General features: G+C 41.8%; 1 protein-coding gene across 2 annotated transcripts in view; it reads left to right on the top strand.

Moving 5' to 3' along the window:
- Positions 1-22,113, top strand: part of NBAS (neuroblastoma amplified sequence) — a 330,907-nt gene that overhangs the window by 247,516 nt on the left and 61,278 nt on the right. For both annotated transcript variants that reach the window (XM_027556036.1, XM_027556037.1), the window contains one exon: positions 19,695-19,913. In XM_027556036.1, the coding sequence (XP_027411837.1) occupies positions 19,695-19,913 (219 nt within the window). The remainder of the gene's footprint in view (positions 1-19,694; positions 19,914-22,113) is intronic.

A 22,113-nucleotide genomic window follows, 5' to 3' on the forward strand; every position in this document is an offset into this window, starting at 1 on the left:
AAATTGACATCCTTAAAATCAAATCCACTTGCCCTTTTAGTTCAAGTTCAATTCCATCGAAATCCAAAATTCGTAAATTCAACAAAAGTAAAGTTCAGAGATGGTTTTCCTGGTTTCTGCTTAGTTTTACAGAGAGGGCTACGTCAAGTGTCTGGGTGATAAATCAGGTTCTTTCAGCAGAATATACCTTCTTTCACTCTAGGAGTAGCTTCTTCAGCAAATCTGAAGTTAAATTAATCCTGCCCCAAGTTTTCTATGCATTGCATTTTAAAAACTCTAAAAGAAAAAGAGAAAAAAATTAAACCAGTATCAACCTCAACTCCATGACCTTGTAATTTAGAAAACTCAAGCAAATCACCAGCTCTGAAAGAGCCAAGCAAAATCTTGTTCCGAGTTCAATCCAGACACACATTCCTAGAAGGCTGGAGAGCATGGAAGAGGCCTGGTGGGGTGAGAGCGAAGGGGAGTCGACAGAAAAACCCCCACTGGGTTTAACTTTGCCAGCGTATCAGGCTTATCCAGAGATTGGTTGGGTAGGTCTCCCATCAAGAGGTTAACTGTGATGTGTGTTCTCCATGGAAGAAAGAAAAAGCATCCACCTTATCTCCTCTCTGAGGCTGATGTATTTCACATGGCCCCGTCTGCAGTCACTCTGCCTACCTAATTTCCATTTCCCCACTTAAGCTCTGCGCTCCTCTCACTTGCGTCCCAGTGGCTACTGTCGCTGTCTTTTATTCTATGAAATCCCACTTGTCTCAGAGGCCTTTCTCTAGGGGGCTTTGCCACTCATGCCGTGTTCGTTTCTGCTGAAAATCACCCTCAGTAGATCTCTCAACTGAAATCAGCATAAATGGTTTTGAATTCTGTGCCCCTGAGGACCACGAGAAGACTGTTACCTTTGCTTTGTGCTTGTCTGAATTGAAGTATTTCCATCATATATTTGGGGCTTGACGGGGAAAGAGCAGTAAATAGTGTCTCGTCTTCCAAAGTTACGGTCAGTTAAGAGTCAGAGGGATCAGCCAGATGAAGATCAGGTACTTTATTGTTGGGAGGGTTGGAGTAGCAAGCATGGTTGATTTTATACATTCAGCCTTCCTTGTACTTGCTCCCTGCCCAGATCTTTAGACATCCCTGCCAAACACGAGGATATTTTATTTGGAGAGCATGAGTGCGTCCTCAAGAGTGCTGCCTCCCACCTTGATTCCCACCCATGGGACCCCAGGTGGTGGCCTCTGGGTTAGTGCTGCCCAGTAGAATGGTGATGTGAACCACCTGTGGAATTTGAGAAGTTCTAGTCGTCACATTTAAAAGTGGTGACACAAAATAGGTGAAATTGTCCTAAATGTTACCATTTCAACCCAGGTCTCCTGCATTGCAATCAGATTCTTTACCATCCGAGCTACCACGGAAGCCCATAAAAATATGAGCGAGATATTTCCACATTTTTGTTTTTGCTGTTTTGTTTTTATTTTTGCATGCTCTTTACCATCTGTTGCAGACTTGTTAATAAAGATGAGTCGCATTTCAAATGTTCAGTAGTCACCTGAATGTATTGGACACATAATGCCTCACTTGAACCAAAGTCCACACTTATCCCACAGATGTCGGCCGCCGGGAGGACAAGAGCAGGAGAAAAGTCACAGGCACATCTCAGAAAGAAAGGGAAAGGACTAGCCACCCAGCGTCAGTGTCTCCCCCTTGTGTCATCAGCTGTCCCTCCTCCTCCCCCGAAAGTGAAAGGCGAAGAGAGCAGCAGTACTTTCCTTCTCAGGACCAATCGGGGAACGTCCTCCTCTGCAGGTCTGGGTAGTAACTGTGCAAAGGACAGGAAAATGGTTCCTGCCACACATACTAAATGAAGGTCAAGCTAACAATAAATTATAAGACCTCAGGCGTTACCTGTCATCTACAGAGATCACTGCACGTGCTGTGTAATAACAGTGGTAATAGCTCCCATTTATTGTTCACTTATTATGTACCAGAAGCTGGCTCTCCACTTGACCTTCTCTCTAGTTATCATCACAGTGACCCTGCAAGGTTGATATTACATCTCGGTTTGAAATGAGCACACTGAAGGTTAGAGGTTAAGTAATTTGTTCAAGGTCAGAAGCAGCTTAGTAGCTGAGTCAGAATTCCAATCCTAGTCTTATCTATTTAGTGTTAGAGGTCTTCAGCCAATGATAATCTTTTTTCCTCAGGGAGGCACCCACTATTTTCTGAAGCAGATTGGATCCATTGATGTTATTTCTTATATGGAGTCCACATCTGCCCCTTATCTGGTCTCTTTTTTGTAACAAGAAATAGAACCACTTCCTTCCTTGCTCTTTGAGAAATGGAATAAAAATACCATATATCCCCCAAGACTTTCATGCCCCATTTCTTCTTTATTCCTCAAATAGCCTGGATTTCATGTGTTTCAGTTATAATCACTTTTTCCTTGACACAATTTATATGTGTTTCTCCTTTTTTTTTTTTTTAAAAAAGGAGAAGAAACGAAAAAGTAATAAAAAAAATCGCCTCCATGTATTACTTTTCCTAGTGCTACTGTAACTGATTACCACACCCCTCAGTGCTGAAATAATATCATTAATTGTCTTTAATTTTGTAGGTGAGAGGTTGGGCAGGGGTCTCTGGGCTGAAATGCAGGTTTAGGAAGGGCTCCACTGTTGCTGGAGGTTCCAGGGGAGAATCCAGTGGTGAGTGAAGGAAGTGAAACTCCCTTCTTTGGCTCGTGGCCCCTCTCCTCCATCTTCAAAGCCGACAACACTGCCTCCCTCCGATTCTCTGTCTTCACATACTTCTCTCCAACCAAAGCCAGTAAAGGGTCTCACTTTCAAGGACTGATGTGAAAAGATGGGAGCCTGCGTGGAAAGCCTTGGATAATCTCCCCATTGCAGGGACTGGACCATTAATCACATCAGCAAAGTCCCTTTGCCGTTACCATAGCATGTTCGCAGATCCAAGGATTAGGATATACCTCTTTGGGGACTGTGATTCTGCCACCCTTTACTTTTATATGTAATAAGGTTTTAGATACTTCAGTTCAGTCGCTCATTTGTGTCCCACTCTTTGTGACTCCCTGGACTGCAGCATGCCAGTCCTCCCTGTCAATCACCAACTCCCAGAGTTTACTCAAACTCATGTCCATTGAGTCGGTGATGCCATCCAACCATCTCATCCTCTGTCGTCCCCTTCTCCTCCTGCCTTCAATCTTTCCCAGCATCAGGGTCTTTTCTAATGAGTCAGCTCTTTGCACCAGGTGGACAAAGTATTGGAGTATCAGTTTCAACATCACTCCCTCCAATAAAAACTCAGGACTGATTTCCTTTAGGATGGACTGCTTGAATTTCGTTACAGTCCAAGGGACTCTGAAGAGTCTTCTCCAACACTCCAGTTCAGAAGCATCAATTCTTTGGTGCTCAGCTTTCTTTATGGTCCAATTCTCACATCCATACATGACTACTGGAAAAACCATAGCTTTGACTAGACGACCTTTGTTGGTAAAGTAATGTCTCTGCTTTTTAATATGCTATCTAGGTTGGTCATAATTTTGCTTCCAGGGAGCAAGCATCTTTTAATTTCATGGCTGCAGTCACCATCTGCAGTGATTTTGGAGCCCCTAAAATAAAGTCTGATACTGTTTCCACTGTTTCCCCATCTATTTGCCATGAAGTGATGGAACCAGATGCCATGATCTTAGTTTTCTGAATGTTGAGCTTTAAGCCAACTTTTTCACTCTCCACTTTCACTTTCATCAAGAAGCTCTTTAGTTCTTCTTCACTTTCTGACACAAGGGTGCTGTCATTTGCATATCTAAGGTTATTGATATTTCTCCTGGCAGTCTTGATTCCAGCTTGTGCTTCATCAGGCCCAGCGTTTCTCATAATGTACTCTGCCTATAAGTTAAATAAGCAGGGTGACAGTATCCAGCCTTGATGTACTCCTTTTCCTATTTGGAATCAGTCCGTTGTTCCATGTCCAGTTCTAACTGTTGCTTCCTGACCTGCATACAGGTTTCTCAAGAGGCAGCTCAGGTGGTCTGGGATTCCCATCTCTTGAAGAATTTTCCACAGTTTATTGTGATCCACACAGTCGAAGGCTTTGGCATAGTCAATAAAGCAGAAATAGATGTTTTTCTGGAACTCTCTTGCTTTTTCGATGATCCAGCAGATGTTGGCAATTTGATCTCTGGTTCCTCTGCCTTTTCTAAAACCAGCTTGAACATCTGGAAGTTCACCGTTCACGTATTGCTGAAGCCTGGCTTGGAGAATTTTAAGCATTACTAGTATGTGAGATGAGTGCAATTGTGCAGTAGTTTGAGCATTCTTTGGCATTACTTTTCTTTGGGATTGGAATGAAAACTGACCTTTTCCAGTCCTGTGGGCACTGCTGAATTTTCCAAATTTGCTGACATATTGAGTGCAGCACATTCACAGCATCATTTTTCAGGATTTGAAATAGCTCAACTGGAATTCATTGCCTCCACTAGTTTTGTTCGTAGAGATGCTTCCTAAGGCCCACTTGACTTCACATTCCAGGATGTCTGGCTCTAGGTGTCTGGCTCTAGGTGAGTGATGACACCATCGTGATTATCTGGGTCGTGAAGATCTTTTTTTGTACAGTTCTTCTGTGTATTCTTGCCACCTCTTCTTAATATCTTCTGCTTCTGTTAGGTCCATGCCATTTAGTTTCTTTGACTTTAAAGTTAGTATGTTTGATCTTAAATCAACTAAGATCCACTGTCTTACATATAAGAAAGTATGTATGCATTATGGCACTACATCAGCTTTTTTTTTTTTTTTAATACCAAAATGGAAAAATGGTAAAAAGTATTGGAAAAAAAACCAAACCCTTAAAGCTGATGTAGTTCCATAATGCATACATACTTTCTTACATGTAAGTCAGTGGATCTTAGTTTATTTAAGATCAAACATACTAACTTTAAAGTCAAAGAAACTACATGCATGTCTTTCTAATTACTGGTGTGTGTGTGTGTGTATATGGAGAAGGCAATGGCACCCCACTCCAGTACTCTTGCCTGGAAACTCCCATGGATGGAGGAGCCTGGTGGGCTGCAGTCCATGGGGTCGCTAGGAGTCAGACACGACTGAGCAACTTCACTCTCACTTTTTACTTTCAAGCATTGGAGAAGGAAATGGCAACCCACTCCAGTGTTCTTGCCTGGAGAATCCCAGGGACGGGGGAGCCTGTTGAGCTGCCGTCTATGGGGTCTCACAGAGTCGGACACGACTGAAGCGACTTAGCAGCAGCAGTGTGTGTGTATGTCCACATTGATCTTTGTGTATACATTACAACAGTGAATGAAGATCTTTTGATCTTCATAATTTTTTTAAATTGAAAGGATGCATGTCAAATGCATGTTTGTCTCAGAAGACACTGTTTCTGACCATCCTTTTCTGAATGAAAAGTTCCTTTCTCATATTTTTTAGGACTATTTTTTAGAGCAGTTTTGGTTCACAACAAAATTAAGAGGAAGGTACAGAGGTTTCCTAGTTGTTCCTGCCCCTATATATGTATAATCTCCCCCACTTTCAAGATCCCTCATTAGGAGATACTTTTTTTTTAATTGATAAACCTACATTGACACATCATCGTCACCCAAAGCCCATAGTTCACCTTACTGTTCACCTTAGTGTTGTTCTTTCTGTAGGTGCGGACAGATGCATAGTGACATTATTATCTAACCACATTGAATATCAGAGTATTTTCACTGCCCTAAAAATCCTCTGTGTTCTCCCTATTCATGACCCCCGCCCAAACCCCTGGCAACCATTGATCTTTTTACCGTGTCCATATTTTTGCTATGCTTTTATATAGACTATAGCTACATATAGTCATAAGCTCCATAGCCTTTTCAGAATGGCTTCTTTCACTTAGTAATACGCGTTTGAGATTCTCTGTTTCTTTTCATGGCATGATAGTTTATTTCTTTTTAATGCTGAATAATATCCCATTGTGTGGATATACTGGTTTATTTATCCGATCACCTACCACAGGACATGTGGTCATTTCTTAAGTTTTGGCAATTATGATTAGAGCTCTTGTAAACATTAATGTGTAGGTTTTTATGTGGATGTAAGTTTTCTGCTCCTTTGGATAAATACCAAGGAGTACAATTATATGGTAAGAGTGTGTTTAATTTTGTAAGAAACTTCCAAACTGTCTTCCAAAGTGACTGTACCATTTTGCATTCCCACCAGCAATGAATGAGAGTTCTTGTTTCTCCACATCCTAGCCAGCATTTGATGGTGTCAGAGTTCTAGATTTTGGCCATTCTGATCTGTGTGTAGTGGTATCTCACTGGTGTTTTAATCTACATTTCCCTGAGGATATATGATATCCAGTATCTTCTTACATGTTTATTTGCCATCTGTGTATATTCTTTGGTGAGATGTGTTTTAAAGTCCTTGGCCCATTTTTTAACTGGCTTGTTTTCTTATTGTTGTTTTAAGAGTTCTTTGTATATTTTATCTAACAGTAGTTTATCAGATGTGTCTTTTGCACATATTTTCTTCCCATCTGTAGCATGTCTCTCACTTTCTCAACATTGTTATTTCTCAGAGCAAAAGTTTTTAATTTTAGTAAAGTCTAGTTATCAACTATTTCTATGGATTATGTCTTTGGTATTATATCTGAAAACTCATATCCCTACTCAGGTCATCTAGATTTTCTCCTATGTGATCTCTTAAAAGTTTTTAGTTGTATGTTTTACGCTTAAGTATAAGGTCCATTTGTAGTTAATTTTTGTGAAAGATGTAGGTCCGGGTTTAGATTGATTTTTTTCCTTCCTTTTTTTGGCATGTGCATGTCCAGTGGTTCCAGCACCATTTGTTGAAAAAACTGTCTTTGCTCCATTGTACTGCCTTTGTTTCTTTGTCGAAGATCAGTCAGCTGTACGCATCAGGCATACGCATATGCTGTCCATTTCCCCCCTAAATTTTAATGGTGTTTGTTGTTGCTATTTTATAATCATACTGAACTTGACTATTGGAGAACAAAATGGCAGCCCACTCCAGTGTTCCTGTCTGGAGAATCCCATGGATTGAGAAGCCTTGTGGGCCACAGTCCATGGGGTCGCAGAGTTGGACACGAGTGAAGTGACTTAGCAAACTTGACTGTAAAGCATTACGTTTACTCACTTTTACAGGGTGACTGAATGTTAACTCATACTTTTTCCTCCTATAATCTCATCAGTATTTTGCCTATTTATCTTTGGTTTTGATGTAGTCAGCATTTGACTTATTTGATTTCAAACTGAGTGACTTTATCCATTCCAGATACATTCAGAAACTGTTTATGTGAGCACATTTTCAGTACCGTTGTTCTAGGTGCTGTAAACAGGTTTAAATAAAGACTGCCAAGCTCCTTGCCCTTTTGAAGCTCACAGTTGATTGGGATAAATGTATGAATACATATCAAATGAATTTATAATTTAATATAAGAAGTATCATTAAGGATATTAATAAGTGCCGTGTGTTCAAAGGAAGAGATAATCAGTAAATGTTTATTGAATGCCTTCTATATTCCAGGCATGTATTTGTTACTAATGCTACATAGTAGTGATTATCTCAGGGTTTTTAAATGTGCAATATATATTGCTCTCATCTGACCTTCAGCTAGATTGTATGTATTATTACAGTTGTAAACATTATCCTTCCATTCCTGTTCTTAAATGCCTTTTCATTTAAGGCACCATTTTCTTCTATTTTCCAAGGTGAGAGTTTTGTTTGATAAGCATATCCTATCTTGACGAAAATGCAGAAAGCCAGGAGCTTAGGAGATAAGCAAAAAGGAGCAAATCTTAAAAAAAATTGTTTCCCATGTGATTGTCAAAGGCACAGAATAAAGGGAGCAAGTAGAATACTCAAAGGATAGACAATAGTTTTTGAAGCATAATATGATGTAATATAACTTATTCATAAATAAAACATAGACAGTCCTATGAAAAATGACCTGTTACAAGACTCTAAGGAAAAGAAAGGCTGGCCTGGTAAAAGTCTTATGTCGTCTTTACGCTTCCAAAGTTGATTAGTTGCCCACTTGCGCTTTTTCCATTTATGAAAAGTGAAAAATCCACAGAGTTCCCTAGAAGTCGGTCTGGTTTTCCTATTTGGCACAGGATCTCTTCAAGTAGGCATCATTGGCTACTTTGTTCATTCATTGACCAGATGTTTTTTGAGTCAGTGAATAGGCTGGGAAAGACAGCCTGTGCGATGACCCTTCATGATCTTGACCTTCCAGTGTTGAATCCCCTGTGTGATCTCCTCCCTTTGAGTGTGGACTGGACTGACTTAATTCACTTTTAACAAGCAGAATATGTACAGCAAAAGTGACAGGATGCCCTTTACAAAGTGAGTTCTGACAAGACCGTGGCTTCCTTCTTGGGTGCCGTCCCCCCTCCTTGGGTCATGTGCTCTTGGGGAATCGACGCACCTTGTTGTGAAGAGCCCCAGATGGCGAGGCCAAGCATGCCAGTCACCATGGAGTATCTGTGGTTATGCATCTCCTGCCACCCAACCAAGCGACCTGATGAAACCGCAGGACTGACCAGTGGTTCATTTCTAGCCTCGTGAAAGATCTTAATCCAGAGAGGCACCTAGCTAAACCATACCAGATTCATGAATCACAGGAACTGTGAGATAATCAATGTTTTAAGCTTCTAAATTTGGGTTATTTGTTATCCAAGACTGAAAAAACACCATCAGTGCCTCCTGTGTATCAGAAATTGTTCTCAGTGCTAGGAATATAGCTGTGGTCAGATTCAGAAGAGTTTTGTTGCCAAGCAGACAGCCTATGTTTAACAGGCCCGTTTGGCTGCTTCCTCAAGGAGGGATTGTGGGTATGGCATCCACTCTGTGTATTGTGACCTGTAGAAGAAGCAGCCTGAGAATTGGCCCTTAGAGTGTCTGTCAACATCACCCTGTAACAATAAGAGGGACTAATGTTTTCTTCCAAAAGTCTTTCATAGTCATCTAGGCTAACAACGGATGTGGATTAACCGTTTTCCTCTTCACCTCCAGCCCTCAAATAAGATACTATAAGAAGGGGAAGGTGGTATTTATTGTAATGTTACTCTGTGAATTGTCCTGCCACCTCTGTGAAATAAATACTTTTATCATCATTTTAAGAGATAAGAAAATTAAAGCTAAAGGATGTTAAATGACTGCTCCATGAGACTGCTCATGAGACTATGTCTCATGAGCTAGATGTGACCAAGTCAGGATTCGTCGATAGGCCTGCTCCCCAAATCTTGCTTCCCACGGCCTCCCTCGACTGAGAAATTTGGCTGCAAAAGCCCATCTTGGGTACTCGTGATTATTGGCTTGACTGGCAAGCTGAAAACTCATTCTCTGTTTGTGCTTGGAAATTATTTCAAATTGGCTATGGTAATAATTTAGTAAGATTGAAAATTGGCTGAAAGACCATGTTCGCCATCCAATCATAAATGATGATGCCTCTGTTGCTGAGGAGGAGTCTGGCAGGCACTCAGCTGCTGTGTTTCCGCAGCCCTTGCAGGCTTCTCCATGAATAAAGCACAAGAAAGAGTACACACTCCTTCCTGGGAGGCTTGTGGGCTCTAAATTCACAGTGGGTGGACGTCTTGGGGAAGACAGAAGAATAAATCAGCAATCTTAGAATAATGTACAGCAAATACCAAAGTGTATTTTAACATTTAGGAAAAAAAAGAAAGGCAAAAAATCCAAAAATTACCTCCCTGCTGAAATGTTATTCTCTGCCTGGCTGACTTCAGGGTTCTGAATTTTTCGTTGTTCAACCATAAATCTTCAGTGATGTGGGTCCCCCTCTCCTCCTCCATTCTTTGTTCATCCTATGATCCCTTCTCTCATTTATTAAGTACCTTTTAAACTTATAAGCAGATTTATCTTCTAATTGCCATTTTATGAATACTTTCTCTTGCCTGGGCAGTAAAGGGATTTATAATGGAAAGTCATGCCCTCTCCACTTGGCTGGTGCCAAAAGCTTTTCAAGTAATGGTACCCAAAGGAAGATCCCTGTCTAATTGCATCCATCTCAGGATGCTGGTTCTTTCTGCCTACCATCAGGGGGAACTTTTCACAGATGGAGATGGTAAACAAATATAGTAGTGAAGGATTCAGAATTGATATGATTGATGACTTGTAATGTGGTAGCAGTGAGTTCAAAATGGTTAACAGTTAGTTGATGGGACCACCCAGGAAAGGCCTCATAGTAGATGAGGTATTTGAGTCCAGTCTTAATAAATGAGGGTGTTGGTCATGCAGGGAAAAATTAAAAGAGGAGGGGCATTCCAGGTAGATGTGGCAGTTTGGTACAGGCATGGGATAATCTAGTGCCTTCAGTTGACTACAAGACATATGATATAGATAGAAGTATCTTGATGAGGCTACAGAGAGAAGAAAGAGCCTGGTAATGAATGAATGCTTACCTGGCTAAAGGTTTTAGACTATCCTGAGAATGGACCTATTAGACATAAATTTTAGGCTGGATAGTGACATTCTCAGATTCTTGTTTTAGAAAGATCACCTTGGTGATGATCAGAGAAAGAAACAGAGGGCACCAGCTTGGACACAGGGAAACTCCAGTGTGAAGGCCAGTGTGGTATTTTATGGGAGAGATGAAGATGGACACGAGAGTGACTCAGTTTGTGCTAATTACTGTAATGCAGGCATGTGTGCTATATCTCTGCTTTCATAATGCATTTCTGTAAACATCCTTTGAGGATGCTATTTAACCTTTTGGTCACTGAATCACATAGCGAGTTCCTTAATCATTGTATAACCAGCTTTCTGCCTAGCGTATGTCATCTCATGAGCGAGTTTTTCATTCCACCCATATGTGGGGAAGACTATGATGAATTGATGCCACTTATCAAATGACAAAATTTCCATGAGGAGAACAGAGTAAAACACTTTTAAATTAACACTGACCCTGGAAAATCTGGAAAATTCCCTCCATTAATATAGTGGCCATCCCTTCATTCTTTCTGGAATTATTTCTCCACTGATCTCCAGTAGCATATTGGGCACCTACTGACCTGGGGAGTTCATCTCTCAATGTCGTATCTTTTTGCCTTTTCATACTGTTCATGGGGTTCTCAAGGCAAGAATACTGAAGTGGTTTGCCATTCCCTGGCCTAACAGAAGCAGAAGATGTTAAGAGGTGGCAAGAATACACAGAAAATCTGTACAAAAAAAGATCTTCATGAGCCAGATAATCATGAAGGTGTAATCACTCCCACTCACCTAGAGCCGGACATCCTGGAATGTGAAGTCAGGTGGGCCTTAGGAAGCATCACTACGAACAAGGCTAGTGGAGGCGATGGAATTCCATTTGAGCTATTTCAAATTCTAAAAGATGATGCTGTGAATGTGCTGCACCCAATATGTCAACAAATTTGGAAATCTCATCAGTGGCCACAGGACTGGAAAATGTCAGTTTTCATTCCAATGCCAAAGAAAGGTAATGCCAAAGAGTGCTCAAACTACCACACAATTGCACTCATCTCACATGCTAGTAAAGTAATGCTCAAAATTCTCCAAGCCAGGCTTCAGCAATATGTGAACTGTGAACTTCCAGATGCTCAAGCTTCTTTTAGAAAAGGCAGAGGAACCAGGGATCAAATTGCCAACATCCTCTGGATCATGGAAAAAGCAAGAGAGTTCCAGAAAAACATCTATTTCTGCTTTATTGACTATGCCAAAGCCTTTGACTGTGTGGATACAATAAACTGTGGAAAATTCTGAAAGAGATGGGAATACCAGAGCACCTGATCTGCCTCTTGAGAAATCTGTATGCAGGTCAGGAAGCAACAGTTAGAACTGGACATGGAACAACAGACTGGATATTGTCACCCTGCTTATTTAACTTATATGCAGAGTACATCATGAGAAACGCTGGACTGGAGGAAGCACAAGCTGGAATCAAGATTGCCAGGAGAAATATCAATAACCTCAGATATTCAGATGACATCACCCTTATGGCAGAAAGTGAAGAAGAACTAAAGAGCCTCTTGATGAAAGTGAAAGAGGAGAGTGAAAAAGTTGGCTTAAAGCTCAACATACAGAAAACTAAGATCATGGCATCCGGTCCCATCACTTCATGGCAAATAGATGGGGAAACAGTGGAAACAGTGTCAGACTTTATTTTGGGGGCTCCAAAATCACTGTGGATGGTGATTTCAGCCATGAAATTAAAAGATGCTTACTCCTTGGAAGGAAAGATATGACCAACCTAGGCAGCATATTAAAAAGCAGAGACATTACTTTGCCAACAAAGGTCTGTCTAGTCAAGGCTATGGTTTTTCCAGTGTTCATGTATGGATGTGAGAGTTGGACTATAAAGAAAGCTGAGCACTGAAGAATTGATGCTTTTGAAGTGTGGTGTTAGAGAAGACTCTTGAGAGTCCCTTGGACTGCAAGGAAATCCAACCAGTCCATCCTAAAGGAGATCATTCCTGGGTGTTCATTGGAAGGACTGTTGTTGAAGCTGAAACTCCAATACTTTGGCCACCTGATGCAGAGAGCTGACTCATTTGAAAAGACCCTGAAGCTGGGAAAGATTGAGGGCAGGAGGAGAAGGGGACGACAGAGGATGAGATGGTTGGATGGCATCACCGACACAATGGACATGGGTTTGAGTGGATTCCGGGAGTTGGTGATGGCCAGGGAGGTCTGGCGTGCTGCGGTTCATGGGGTTGCAAAGAGTCCGACACGACTGAGCGACTGAAGTGAATTGAACCAAATATTGTGGCCTTTCATCATATCAAATTAAATCCTGGTGAATCTTAGACACGTTGTGAAGTTCTTTGAGTGGCAGCATGGTGATGAATAGAGAGGTTTATAGTTAGACCTTCCTGATTTCTCATCAAGCTCGACCTTGGGGAAATGACTCTTGAGTTTTCTCCTCTACATAATGGGGAATAATAATTGCTCCTATATAAATATAGATTAATTTTAGAATGTTTTTAGACACAAGTGAAAATCCAATTAAATTAGCTTAACTGAGCAGAAAGTTTCCTGGCTTATGTAACTCAAAAGCTCAGAGGTGGGGCTGACTTTGGGGTTGGGTGATTCAACAATGAGTGGTCATCAACAAGCCAGTTTCTGTCTCTTTTCTGTGTTGTCTGTGGTGTTAGTTTCACCCTCAGGCTCTTTGCTTCAGTGCACTGAATGATGGAAACAGGCTACATCACTTCCTAATCGATACACAGCAGGTAGAGTAAGAAAGCTCCACGTGTGCATAGAAAAGAAAACCTGAGCCTCTCATTCAGGGGTTACATCACCCCTGAACAGATTCCTGTGGCTTTTGGTCGTCAGTCGGCCCGACCACCTGAACTAACCACTGTGGTGAGAGGTGTGGGATTACCGTGAATGGTCTGACTCCATCAGCACTAACCCTAGGCAGCCCTGAGTCAGTCCCATGGCCATGGCATGGTCAGCATTTACTAGACAAGGTATGAAGTGGACGTAAGGGAGACAAGCACAGTATCTGTAACGGACACCTTGAATAAACACCCTGAAGATTAAATAAAATAGCAAGAATAAAGATCTTGGTGTCAGTAGGTGCTCAGCACAGTCAGTTCCCCTTCTGCTTTTCTTTATCCCTCTTTCTGTTTACTGTCACCTAGAACATCTAAAAATGACATTTGAATTCCTTTCAGCCCAGTTTCAAACATCTAGCAACAGTTCAGTTTGGTTTTGAATGATCCAACATAGTTGTAAGAGTTAGAATAAGATCTAGATTTTCATACTTATTCTTGATTTTGACATAAACTCATTAGATCTACTTAAAATGCTCTTAATAATAACAGTTTGTGTTATGTATCCCATGCATGCATTTGATAGGAAAAGATTTTTAAATGGAAAATGTGAATGAATGCTTTCACAGCCCCAGTGGACAGGAACCTTCACTACTGATTGCAGGAACATCTCGTTTCTAACATTCTTCATGGCCCTCTTCATTAGGATAAAGGTGACCTTCAAGTTGTTGAAGAACTTAGGGATGTATTAGCTATGTCAGTGCTGAAAGTAAACAGTACAAAAGATAGGGCCATTTACACTTTGCTGAAGAATGATAGTATTACTGTGATTATTCCATAAGGGAAAAGGCAAAGAAAAAGTGGCCTCTGTATCCTCCATGATTCATTTTTATTATATAAGCAATTGACAGTTAAAGCAGAGGAGCAAAATTCTACTGTTGATTTCTTAAAGTATATGATTCATTATGACAAAACCTGCATCCTTATTTTTATGTTTGAATAGCTTGTAAACTCGGAGAAGGCAATGGCACCCCACTGCATACTCTTGCCTGGAAAATCCCATGGACGGAGGAGCCTGGAAGGCTGCAGTCCATGGAGTCACTGAGGGTCGGACACGACTGAGCGACTTCACTTTCACTTTTCACTTTCATGCATTGGAGAAGGAAATGGCAGCCCACTCCAGTGTTCTTGCCTGGAGAATCCCAGGGATGGGGGAGCCTGGAGGGCTGCCATCTGTGGGGTCACACAGAGTCGGACACGACTGAAGCGACTTAGCAGCAGCACAGTAGGGGGTAAATTGTTTCATGAAACTTGGGCTTTTAATACATGCATACATGCCCACGCATATATTCTGACATTGAGATTTGATGCACACAGTGTGCAGGTCTTGGGCAGAAATGTTTGGAAGCTTTGGCCACCTGATGCCAAGAGCTGACTCACCAGAAAAGACTCTGGTGCTGGGAAAGATTGAGGGCAGGAGAATGGGGAACAGAGGATGAGATGGTTGGATGGCCTCATAGAGTCAATGGACATGAGTTTGAGCAAACTCCAGGAGACAGCAAAGGACAGGGAAGCCTGGCGTGCTGCAGTCCATGGGGTCGCAAAGAGTCGAATACGACTTAGTGACTGGACAACAACAAATTCCCCATGTTGCAAGTTCACCTCACCCTCTTCTTCACAGGAATCCTCGATCATCCTTCGAGTCCTGGCTTAGGTGCCACCTCCTTTGTAAAGACTTTCTTGCCTTTCTAAGACAGATACTTTTTCTTGCACCTGCATAGTTAGTTTATATTTCTGTCACGTTTTATGAATACTTATTTTTGTGTTTGGTTTTTCCATTAGGATGGATGTTCTTTTAAGGTAGAGATTGTGTTTTAATTTCCTTTTGTATCTCCTGTGCCAAAACTAGGCCCAGCACATGGTAAGCACTGGAGTGTCTGTGCTTGAAAAGGAGATGAAAGAAAAGTGGAGCGAGATTTTACATAGAACCCAGAAAGAACGGATAGCTCTCTATCCTGTATTAGTCAAAGAAAATGTTTTCAGTCTCTCAAATTAACTGTGATGTTAAAACCAAAGTGTGAGTGAAATAATTCACTTGTGACTTTTCCATTAGTTAATACAGTTGATGTTAGCAATGTGAATGGTAGATAAAGCCTGGCTTTCCCACCCTGACTATGTAGGTAGCATCTGGCTTTTCCTAAGGCACCTGTCATTTTATAAATATCCACCTTATCTGAAAGTCACACTATATTCATTTTTAAAAGAGAAAAATAGTATCTGCTTGGTGAGATTTCATCAGCCTTAAGGTCCCTGCACACAAGGGAAGTTGTCTTGGTGAATTTTGAATCAAGCCATTCATGACGCGACAGCACTGATTGTGTCCTTCTTCCGTGTCAGCTCCTTCCTTGCACGCCTTCCCAGGCACGAGTGTGACAGAGAGCTGCCCTCTCACCCAGCACACGTGCCCTTTGTGCTGGCCCGTTCCTTCTCCCTCTTTCAGGCTCTGATGGGCCTTTACTTGCACTCGGCATCCAGGCCATGTCGCATCCATTTACCCCAGCATCCCCCCAACCCCCTTTAACCTGGGGACCTCTTGAAGTTCTTCCTTTCCCATCTTAATGCCTCCTCACCCCTGAGGACTCCCTTTAGAGATAGAATCCCTCAGCAAACCTTCCTGCCCACTCCCCCGCCCCCCCAGCCCTTCCCTTCCTGTCCAGACAGACTGCCCCTCGGAGGTCCTCATCAGCAGGTCCTGTTTACCCCACTGCACTTGAAGAAGGATCCTGCCTCCTTGCAATGCCATTTCTCTCTCTGTCTTTCCAGCTAGAATGTAGCATCCCCCAGGACAGGGACCTGATCTCATTTTGTCTGTGTCACCAGCACCCAGCCCGGGGCCAGATGTCCAGCGCCTTCACTGGGTGGCTGTCCATGAATAAACTCAAAAGCCTCACTGCCTAATGTCCAGTGTCTAACATCCTGCTGCCTTTTCCTGCGTGACTTCTGATTGCCACTGACTGGCTTTGTCCCGACAACATACATCTAGTCCTGAGGTTTTGTTTCAAGTTCTTGAAAATGTCCTTATAAATTTTAGTCTTTTGAGGCCATCTTATAGGAATAAGACACTAGGGAGCCTTTGGGCGCATTCTGGACCACAAATTTCTTGAGACATGAGACATGTTGAGAACATGCTATTTCATTGGACTTTTAAAGGTTCTTCCCCTACACCCTCATGTTGAGCAGAGTTGTTGAGTAATTTAGAAGCTATTTTCAGTTTGTCTACAATGTGCTAGACATTGTATTAAGGGCTAGGGGTACAGAGATTTTAAAAAGCACATTTTCTTCCCTGAAGGGTCACACTGTTTAGTCAGGGGAAATGTACGAGTAACCAGACAATTTTAACAGTGAGATGGGTTCTTTGATACAGGTGAGCTTTAAAAGGAACACATAAGGGAGGAGATGATGTTAATGACAGCATCTCAAAGGAGTGAACCCTGAACTGATTTGGAAAGGACAGGCAAAGGCAGGCTTGAGAAATGATGACAGTTTTTCTCAGATACTTGTAGTTTCACGTTTAAAAATCTACAACGTGTTTTTAAACTAAAAAACCGACTAAAACGTTCCCATGCAATTATCTTCAGAATACCAATTGCCTTTAGTGGCTCCTGAACTCCTGCAGGTCAGATTCTGTAGCTAGCCTGGCAGTCAAGACATTCTCAGTTCATTTTTCCAGCTAAAGTTTTTTAATATTCTAGATTGGGGAGTCAGTCAATCGTAGCCTATAGGTCAAATTCAGCCCACAGCCGGTTTTGTACTGCCCTTAGCTAAGCTAGTTTTTACAGCCCTTAAAGGATTCTAAGAAGTAGCCAGCCAACCAAAAGTGTGCACGTCAGAGACCGTAAGTGACCTCCAAAGCCCAGCATTTTCTATCCGGCCCTTTCCACTCCTGCTGTGTCTGAGTGCTCACTAGTGGTTATACACGTGTCATAAGCTTTCCTGCTTCCACAAGTCTGCTTTCATGCTTCTATCATTTTGAAATGTTGTCATTCATCCGTTCATTCCTTTATATGTTCAGTACACTTCTTGTGTGTGCGGCACCGTTCTGAGCTCTGGGGAGACGGCAGTGAAGACCACAGCAAGTAGAAGCACAGCATGCCAGTGGTGAGGAGAAAGCCAGGCAGGGTGAGGAGAGGGTGGCCCCGTGAGGATGGAGGGTGTGCCCGCTCTTCCTCGGTGCTCAGGGAGACTGCATGTATAATGTGACCTTTCCACCACGTCCTGAGGAATGAGTGTGAGGATCCCTGGGAGAACATTCCAGACAGAGGGCCCGACAAGCAGAAAGGCTGTGTGGGCCTGCAGGGAGGTCAGTGTCTCAGGAGTAGGCTGAGAGTGGGAGAAAGGAGGACACTGGGTTAGAGAGGTGGGGTGAGCTGGAGTGCAAGTCATACAGGGTCCAGTGGGGCTGTGAAGTCTTGATTTTATTCGCTCACCCAGTCAGATCCTGTGACGAGGCCGACATGACCGAGTGACTGTGGTGGACAGTGACGGGGAGCACTGGCTTGATCACCATGGACCTGAATTCCGACTTTCACTCTCTCACTCGACACGAACCCAAATGTATCAGCTACCTTCCCTGGGGCTCAGTCTTTCCATCCACATCACCGGGGGCGTAGGGAGGTCTGTTGAACTAAACACGGGTTCTAGGATATCTTGTATTTCTTAGTCACAGAAAGGCATTCTCAGATTATTTAGGGGAAGAGACAATACTGTAGCCGATCCTTGCTGGTCACTGGTGGCTTCTGATTTTATGTCATAGGTGCTGGGGTTGCAGAACTTGTTCTGAAGCTGTATTTGCAGACAGTTACAGTGCAGTGAAAACAGTGCCTTCCTAAAGATATCTTTCATGCATATCTATAAGAGGCTAAGAAAACGCCAGCCATCTATTATAAAACATTAATTTTATGTGCAGTGACTTGGAGGCAGCTGTTGGGGATGGAGGGTAGGGGAGGTTTGCCTCCTGTTGGGGTCGTTAGTGCTGTGTATTTGACGCCTGTGCCTACCTTTCAGAATAACCAGACACAACATGACTGATTTTAAGAAGTAATAGGAAGGTGAGGTTTGGTCCTAGGATGCTTTGTCTGTTGTTGTTGCTGTTGTTAAATCAACACAGAAGCCTCTTACAGCTCTAGTAAAAATGTGCTTGAGCAGTTGACAGGCGACTAAAATCTGGCTCCAGAGCAGCACAAACCAGCAGGGCCTGAAAGGCCCCAGAGTGGCTCCAAAGAATGTGGTGCGCCTATCAAAACGGGTTAATTTGAGACTTAATTTGTATTTTGAGGCCGAGTGAACTTAACATTTTAAATATTAGAAAAAATACAAGCATTGCATGCCTATCATAGTGACTGTCACGTATCCGAATTCAGTAAGCAACTGGTGAGTAAATGAGTAAATATAACGTTATTATAGAAAATGTGGAAAGTCAAGAACAGAATTGCTCGTAGCCTCAACACTTCAACAGTGGTCACGACTAGTGTGTGTGTTGTCTTCAGGCACAGGTACATTCACTTTCACTTTCACTTTTGGGCTTCTCTGGTGGCTCAGATGGTAAATAATCTGCCTGCAATGCAGGAGACCTGGGTTCAGTCCCTGGGCTGGGAAGATCCCCTGGAGAAGGGAAAGGCTACCCACTCCAGTATTCTTACCTGGAGAATTCCATGGACTGTATAGTCCATGGGGTGGCAAAGAGTCGGACACGACTGAGCGACTTTCACTTTTCACATGCACAGGTATAGTTCAGATTTTAATGTAAGCATGATACAGTTTTATGATTTCTGATTCCTAAAATTGAACATTTTATGATAATGATACAATCAAACAGTGATAATGGCTGTACTCTTACTGTAACTCTTACTGACTGCATATACTCTGTCGAGTGATTTTTCATACGCTAGTTACCATTTCTCTTACTATCAATTGGATTGCTTTTAAAGTCATATTTTTATATTCTTATTCCAGTTAAAATCTTCATGCCTATACTATTTTCTTCTTTTGAATTATTTCCTTATAATAAATTATCAGAATTGGTTATAGAAATGACTCCTCATTTTTTCACTGTAACCAGTAATCTATTTGAATATGTTTCACCATGACACCACCTGCTTTGGGTATTAGCATTTTTAAAAAAGCTATATTTATGCATTTAATAGTGCAAATGATACCACCCTATTTTTGTTTTCTTCATGGAAGAAAATCTAGTATAGCAAAAGTCCTATTCATTAAAGTTTATGTATTAAAATTTCACTTTTGTTCTCTCTACCACACAAACACTTTACTAAATCCACCACATGTAACACACAGGGTGATTCTTACCTTTGTTCAGTTCCTCTCTCTCACTCTCTTTTTGTTATTGTTGGTAAAGCTGTCTCTGGAAGCACGTAAAGAAATGACTGGAAAGGCTATTAAGGCAGTCAGACATTTTATTGAAAAGCCAAGAAAAAGAAACTTAGAAGAAGACACTGAGGAGGCTGGTGGGTCTCAGGTGACCTATGCAGATGCCTTGAATCATCTGGAGCAATCACTGGCACACCTGGAAACCCTCAACCACAGCTTCATCATTTCTCTGAAGAACAGTGAGCAGGTAATGAAATGCAAACTTCTTCTGTATGCTCACACACTCGGATAATATCAGTGTGTTCTTTCATTTGTCTTTTAAAGCTATATTCATAGTTGTGATAGGCTTTTCAATCTTGCAGACTTTTTTTTCAGTAACTGTTTTTTAAATTGAAGTATATAGTTAATTTACAGGATTGTGTTTCAGGTGTACAGCAAAGTGATTCAGTCACATGGGCTTCCCTGGTGGCTCAGCTGGTAAAGAGTCCACCTGCAGTATGGGAGACCGGGGTTCAATCCATGGGTTGGGAAGATCCCCTGAAGAAGATCCTCTGAAGGCTATCCACTCCAGTATTCTGGCCTCAAGAATTCCTTGGACAAAGGAGCCTGGAGGGCAACAGTCCATGGGGTCACAAAGAGTCAGACGAGACTGAGCAATCAACACACACACAACGTGCTCTATTTCTAGCTGGGAGATGTTTTGCTTTCCAATTGAATGATGATAAATTTTTCTCCTGACTTTCAGAAAAATTCAGAAATAGCCATCCATACCTGCCTCAGAAATTTTTTTTTTTTTTTAAAGAATGTGTATCCTCATCCTGTTTTTCTGGTGTATTTTCCAATATAATTTATTCTTGACATGACTTTTTTGGCTGATGAAGTTGTTCCTAGTTCATTCTAGTTGGGACCCTCTGGTCTAGTGGAGTCTCAAAAGGCCCCCTCATGGGACTCATGAGCCCCTTTGAGGTTTGGGGACCAGAGGGTTCGGATTGCATAAGGAAACCCTCTGTAGCCTTGGGAGCTTTTCTTCTGTATTCACCATCATGGGAATTTTAATATTCTTTTCCATAGCTCAGTTGGTAAAGAATCCACCTGCAATGCAGGAAACTCCAGTTCGATTCCTGGGTCTGGAAGATCCACTGGAGAAGGGATAGGCTACCCACTCCAGTATTCTTGGGCTTCCCTGGTGGCTCAGCTGGTAAAGAATCTGCCTGCATTGTGGAAGACCTGGGTTTGATCCCTGGGTTGGGAACATCCCCTGGAGAAGGGAAAGGCTACCCGCTCCAGTATTCTGGCTTGGAGAATTCCCATAGTCCATGGTGTTGCAAAGAGTTGGACACGACTGAGTGACTCACTTTCACTTTCTATAGCTAAAAAGTTGACAAATCACTACATAAATGGTTTTCACCCAGGTAAAAACAGTGTTTAGGTATGTAAAAAATAGTCCATTCGCTTTGTAATGCTGTAGTGAATGAACCTATAAGTGGCCACTGATCTGCTTTATTTTTTTTTTTAACCTTATGTGTTTAATGAATTGTATTCTTGGCTTGTAAAACAATATATATATTCTTGACTAGAAAAATCAGTCAGTGGAGAGGAGTCCAAATACTAAACAAATGGAATACTTCAAAATACGTATGAGACTCAAAAATGCAAGCCCCTCATCCAGGAGATAATGGGAGGAATCCAAAAGCCTGATTTCAGTTTTATTTCATTTTTGTATTTTTTTTAGTGCCTATTATCCTATCTAATAAATAATATTAAATAATGGTATGAGCAATATAGAAGCCTTCATAGGAAGCAAATTGGCCTTACCAATCTTGATTTTATTCTGCTGATGGTTACAGTTGTATAATCAATAATTACAATTATTGACAATATTAAAAATATTGACAATTAAGGGGCTTCCCTTGTAGCTCAGTTGGTAAAGACTCTGTCTGCAACGCAGGAGACCCGGGTTCAATTCCTGGGTCGGGAAGATCCCTAGAGAAGGAAATGGCAACCCATTCCAGTACTCTTGCCTGGAAAATTTTGTAGACAGAGGAGCCTTATGAGCTGCAGTCCATGGGGTTGAAAAGAGTTGAACACAACTGAGGGACTGAGCACACTTGGAATAGCTGATTGCGAATGTTGTTAGGCCATGGATGGTCCTTAACAGGAGCCTCTTCTGGTCCCTAAATTGATATTATATGATTTTGTTAAGGCACCTTTTAGATCAAATGCTGAAAATAACCTTCAATCTTATATATATTAACCCTTTTAAGTGCAGGCTTTGATTTTAACCTCTTTAATTATATACTCAGTGAAAGACCATATTGTAAACTCAAGAAGGTTAGTGCAACTTCAATCACAGACCATTGGAACCTCAGTTTTCTCTTGTCTCACTGTGGGTACTAGTAATTTTGTTGCCTAACTCAAAGGTAGTTTGTTTTTAAATACAGAAAGTA

This window comes from Bos indicus x Bos taurus, chromosome 11, assembly GCF_003369695.1.
Source record: "Bos indicus x Bos taurus breed Angus x Brahman F1 hybrid chromosome 11, Bos_hybrid_MaternalHap_v2.0, whole genome shotgun sequence".
Lineage (NCBI taxonomy): Eukaryota > Metazoa > Chordata > Mammalia > Artiodactyla > Bovidae > Bos > Bos indicus x Bos taurus.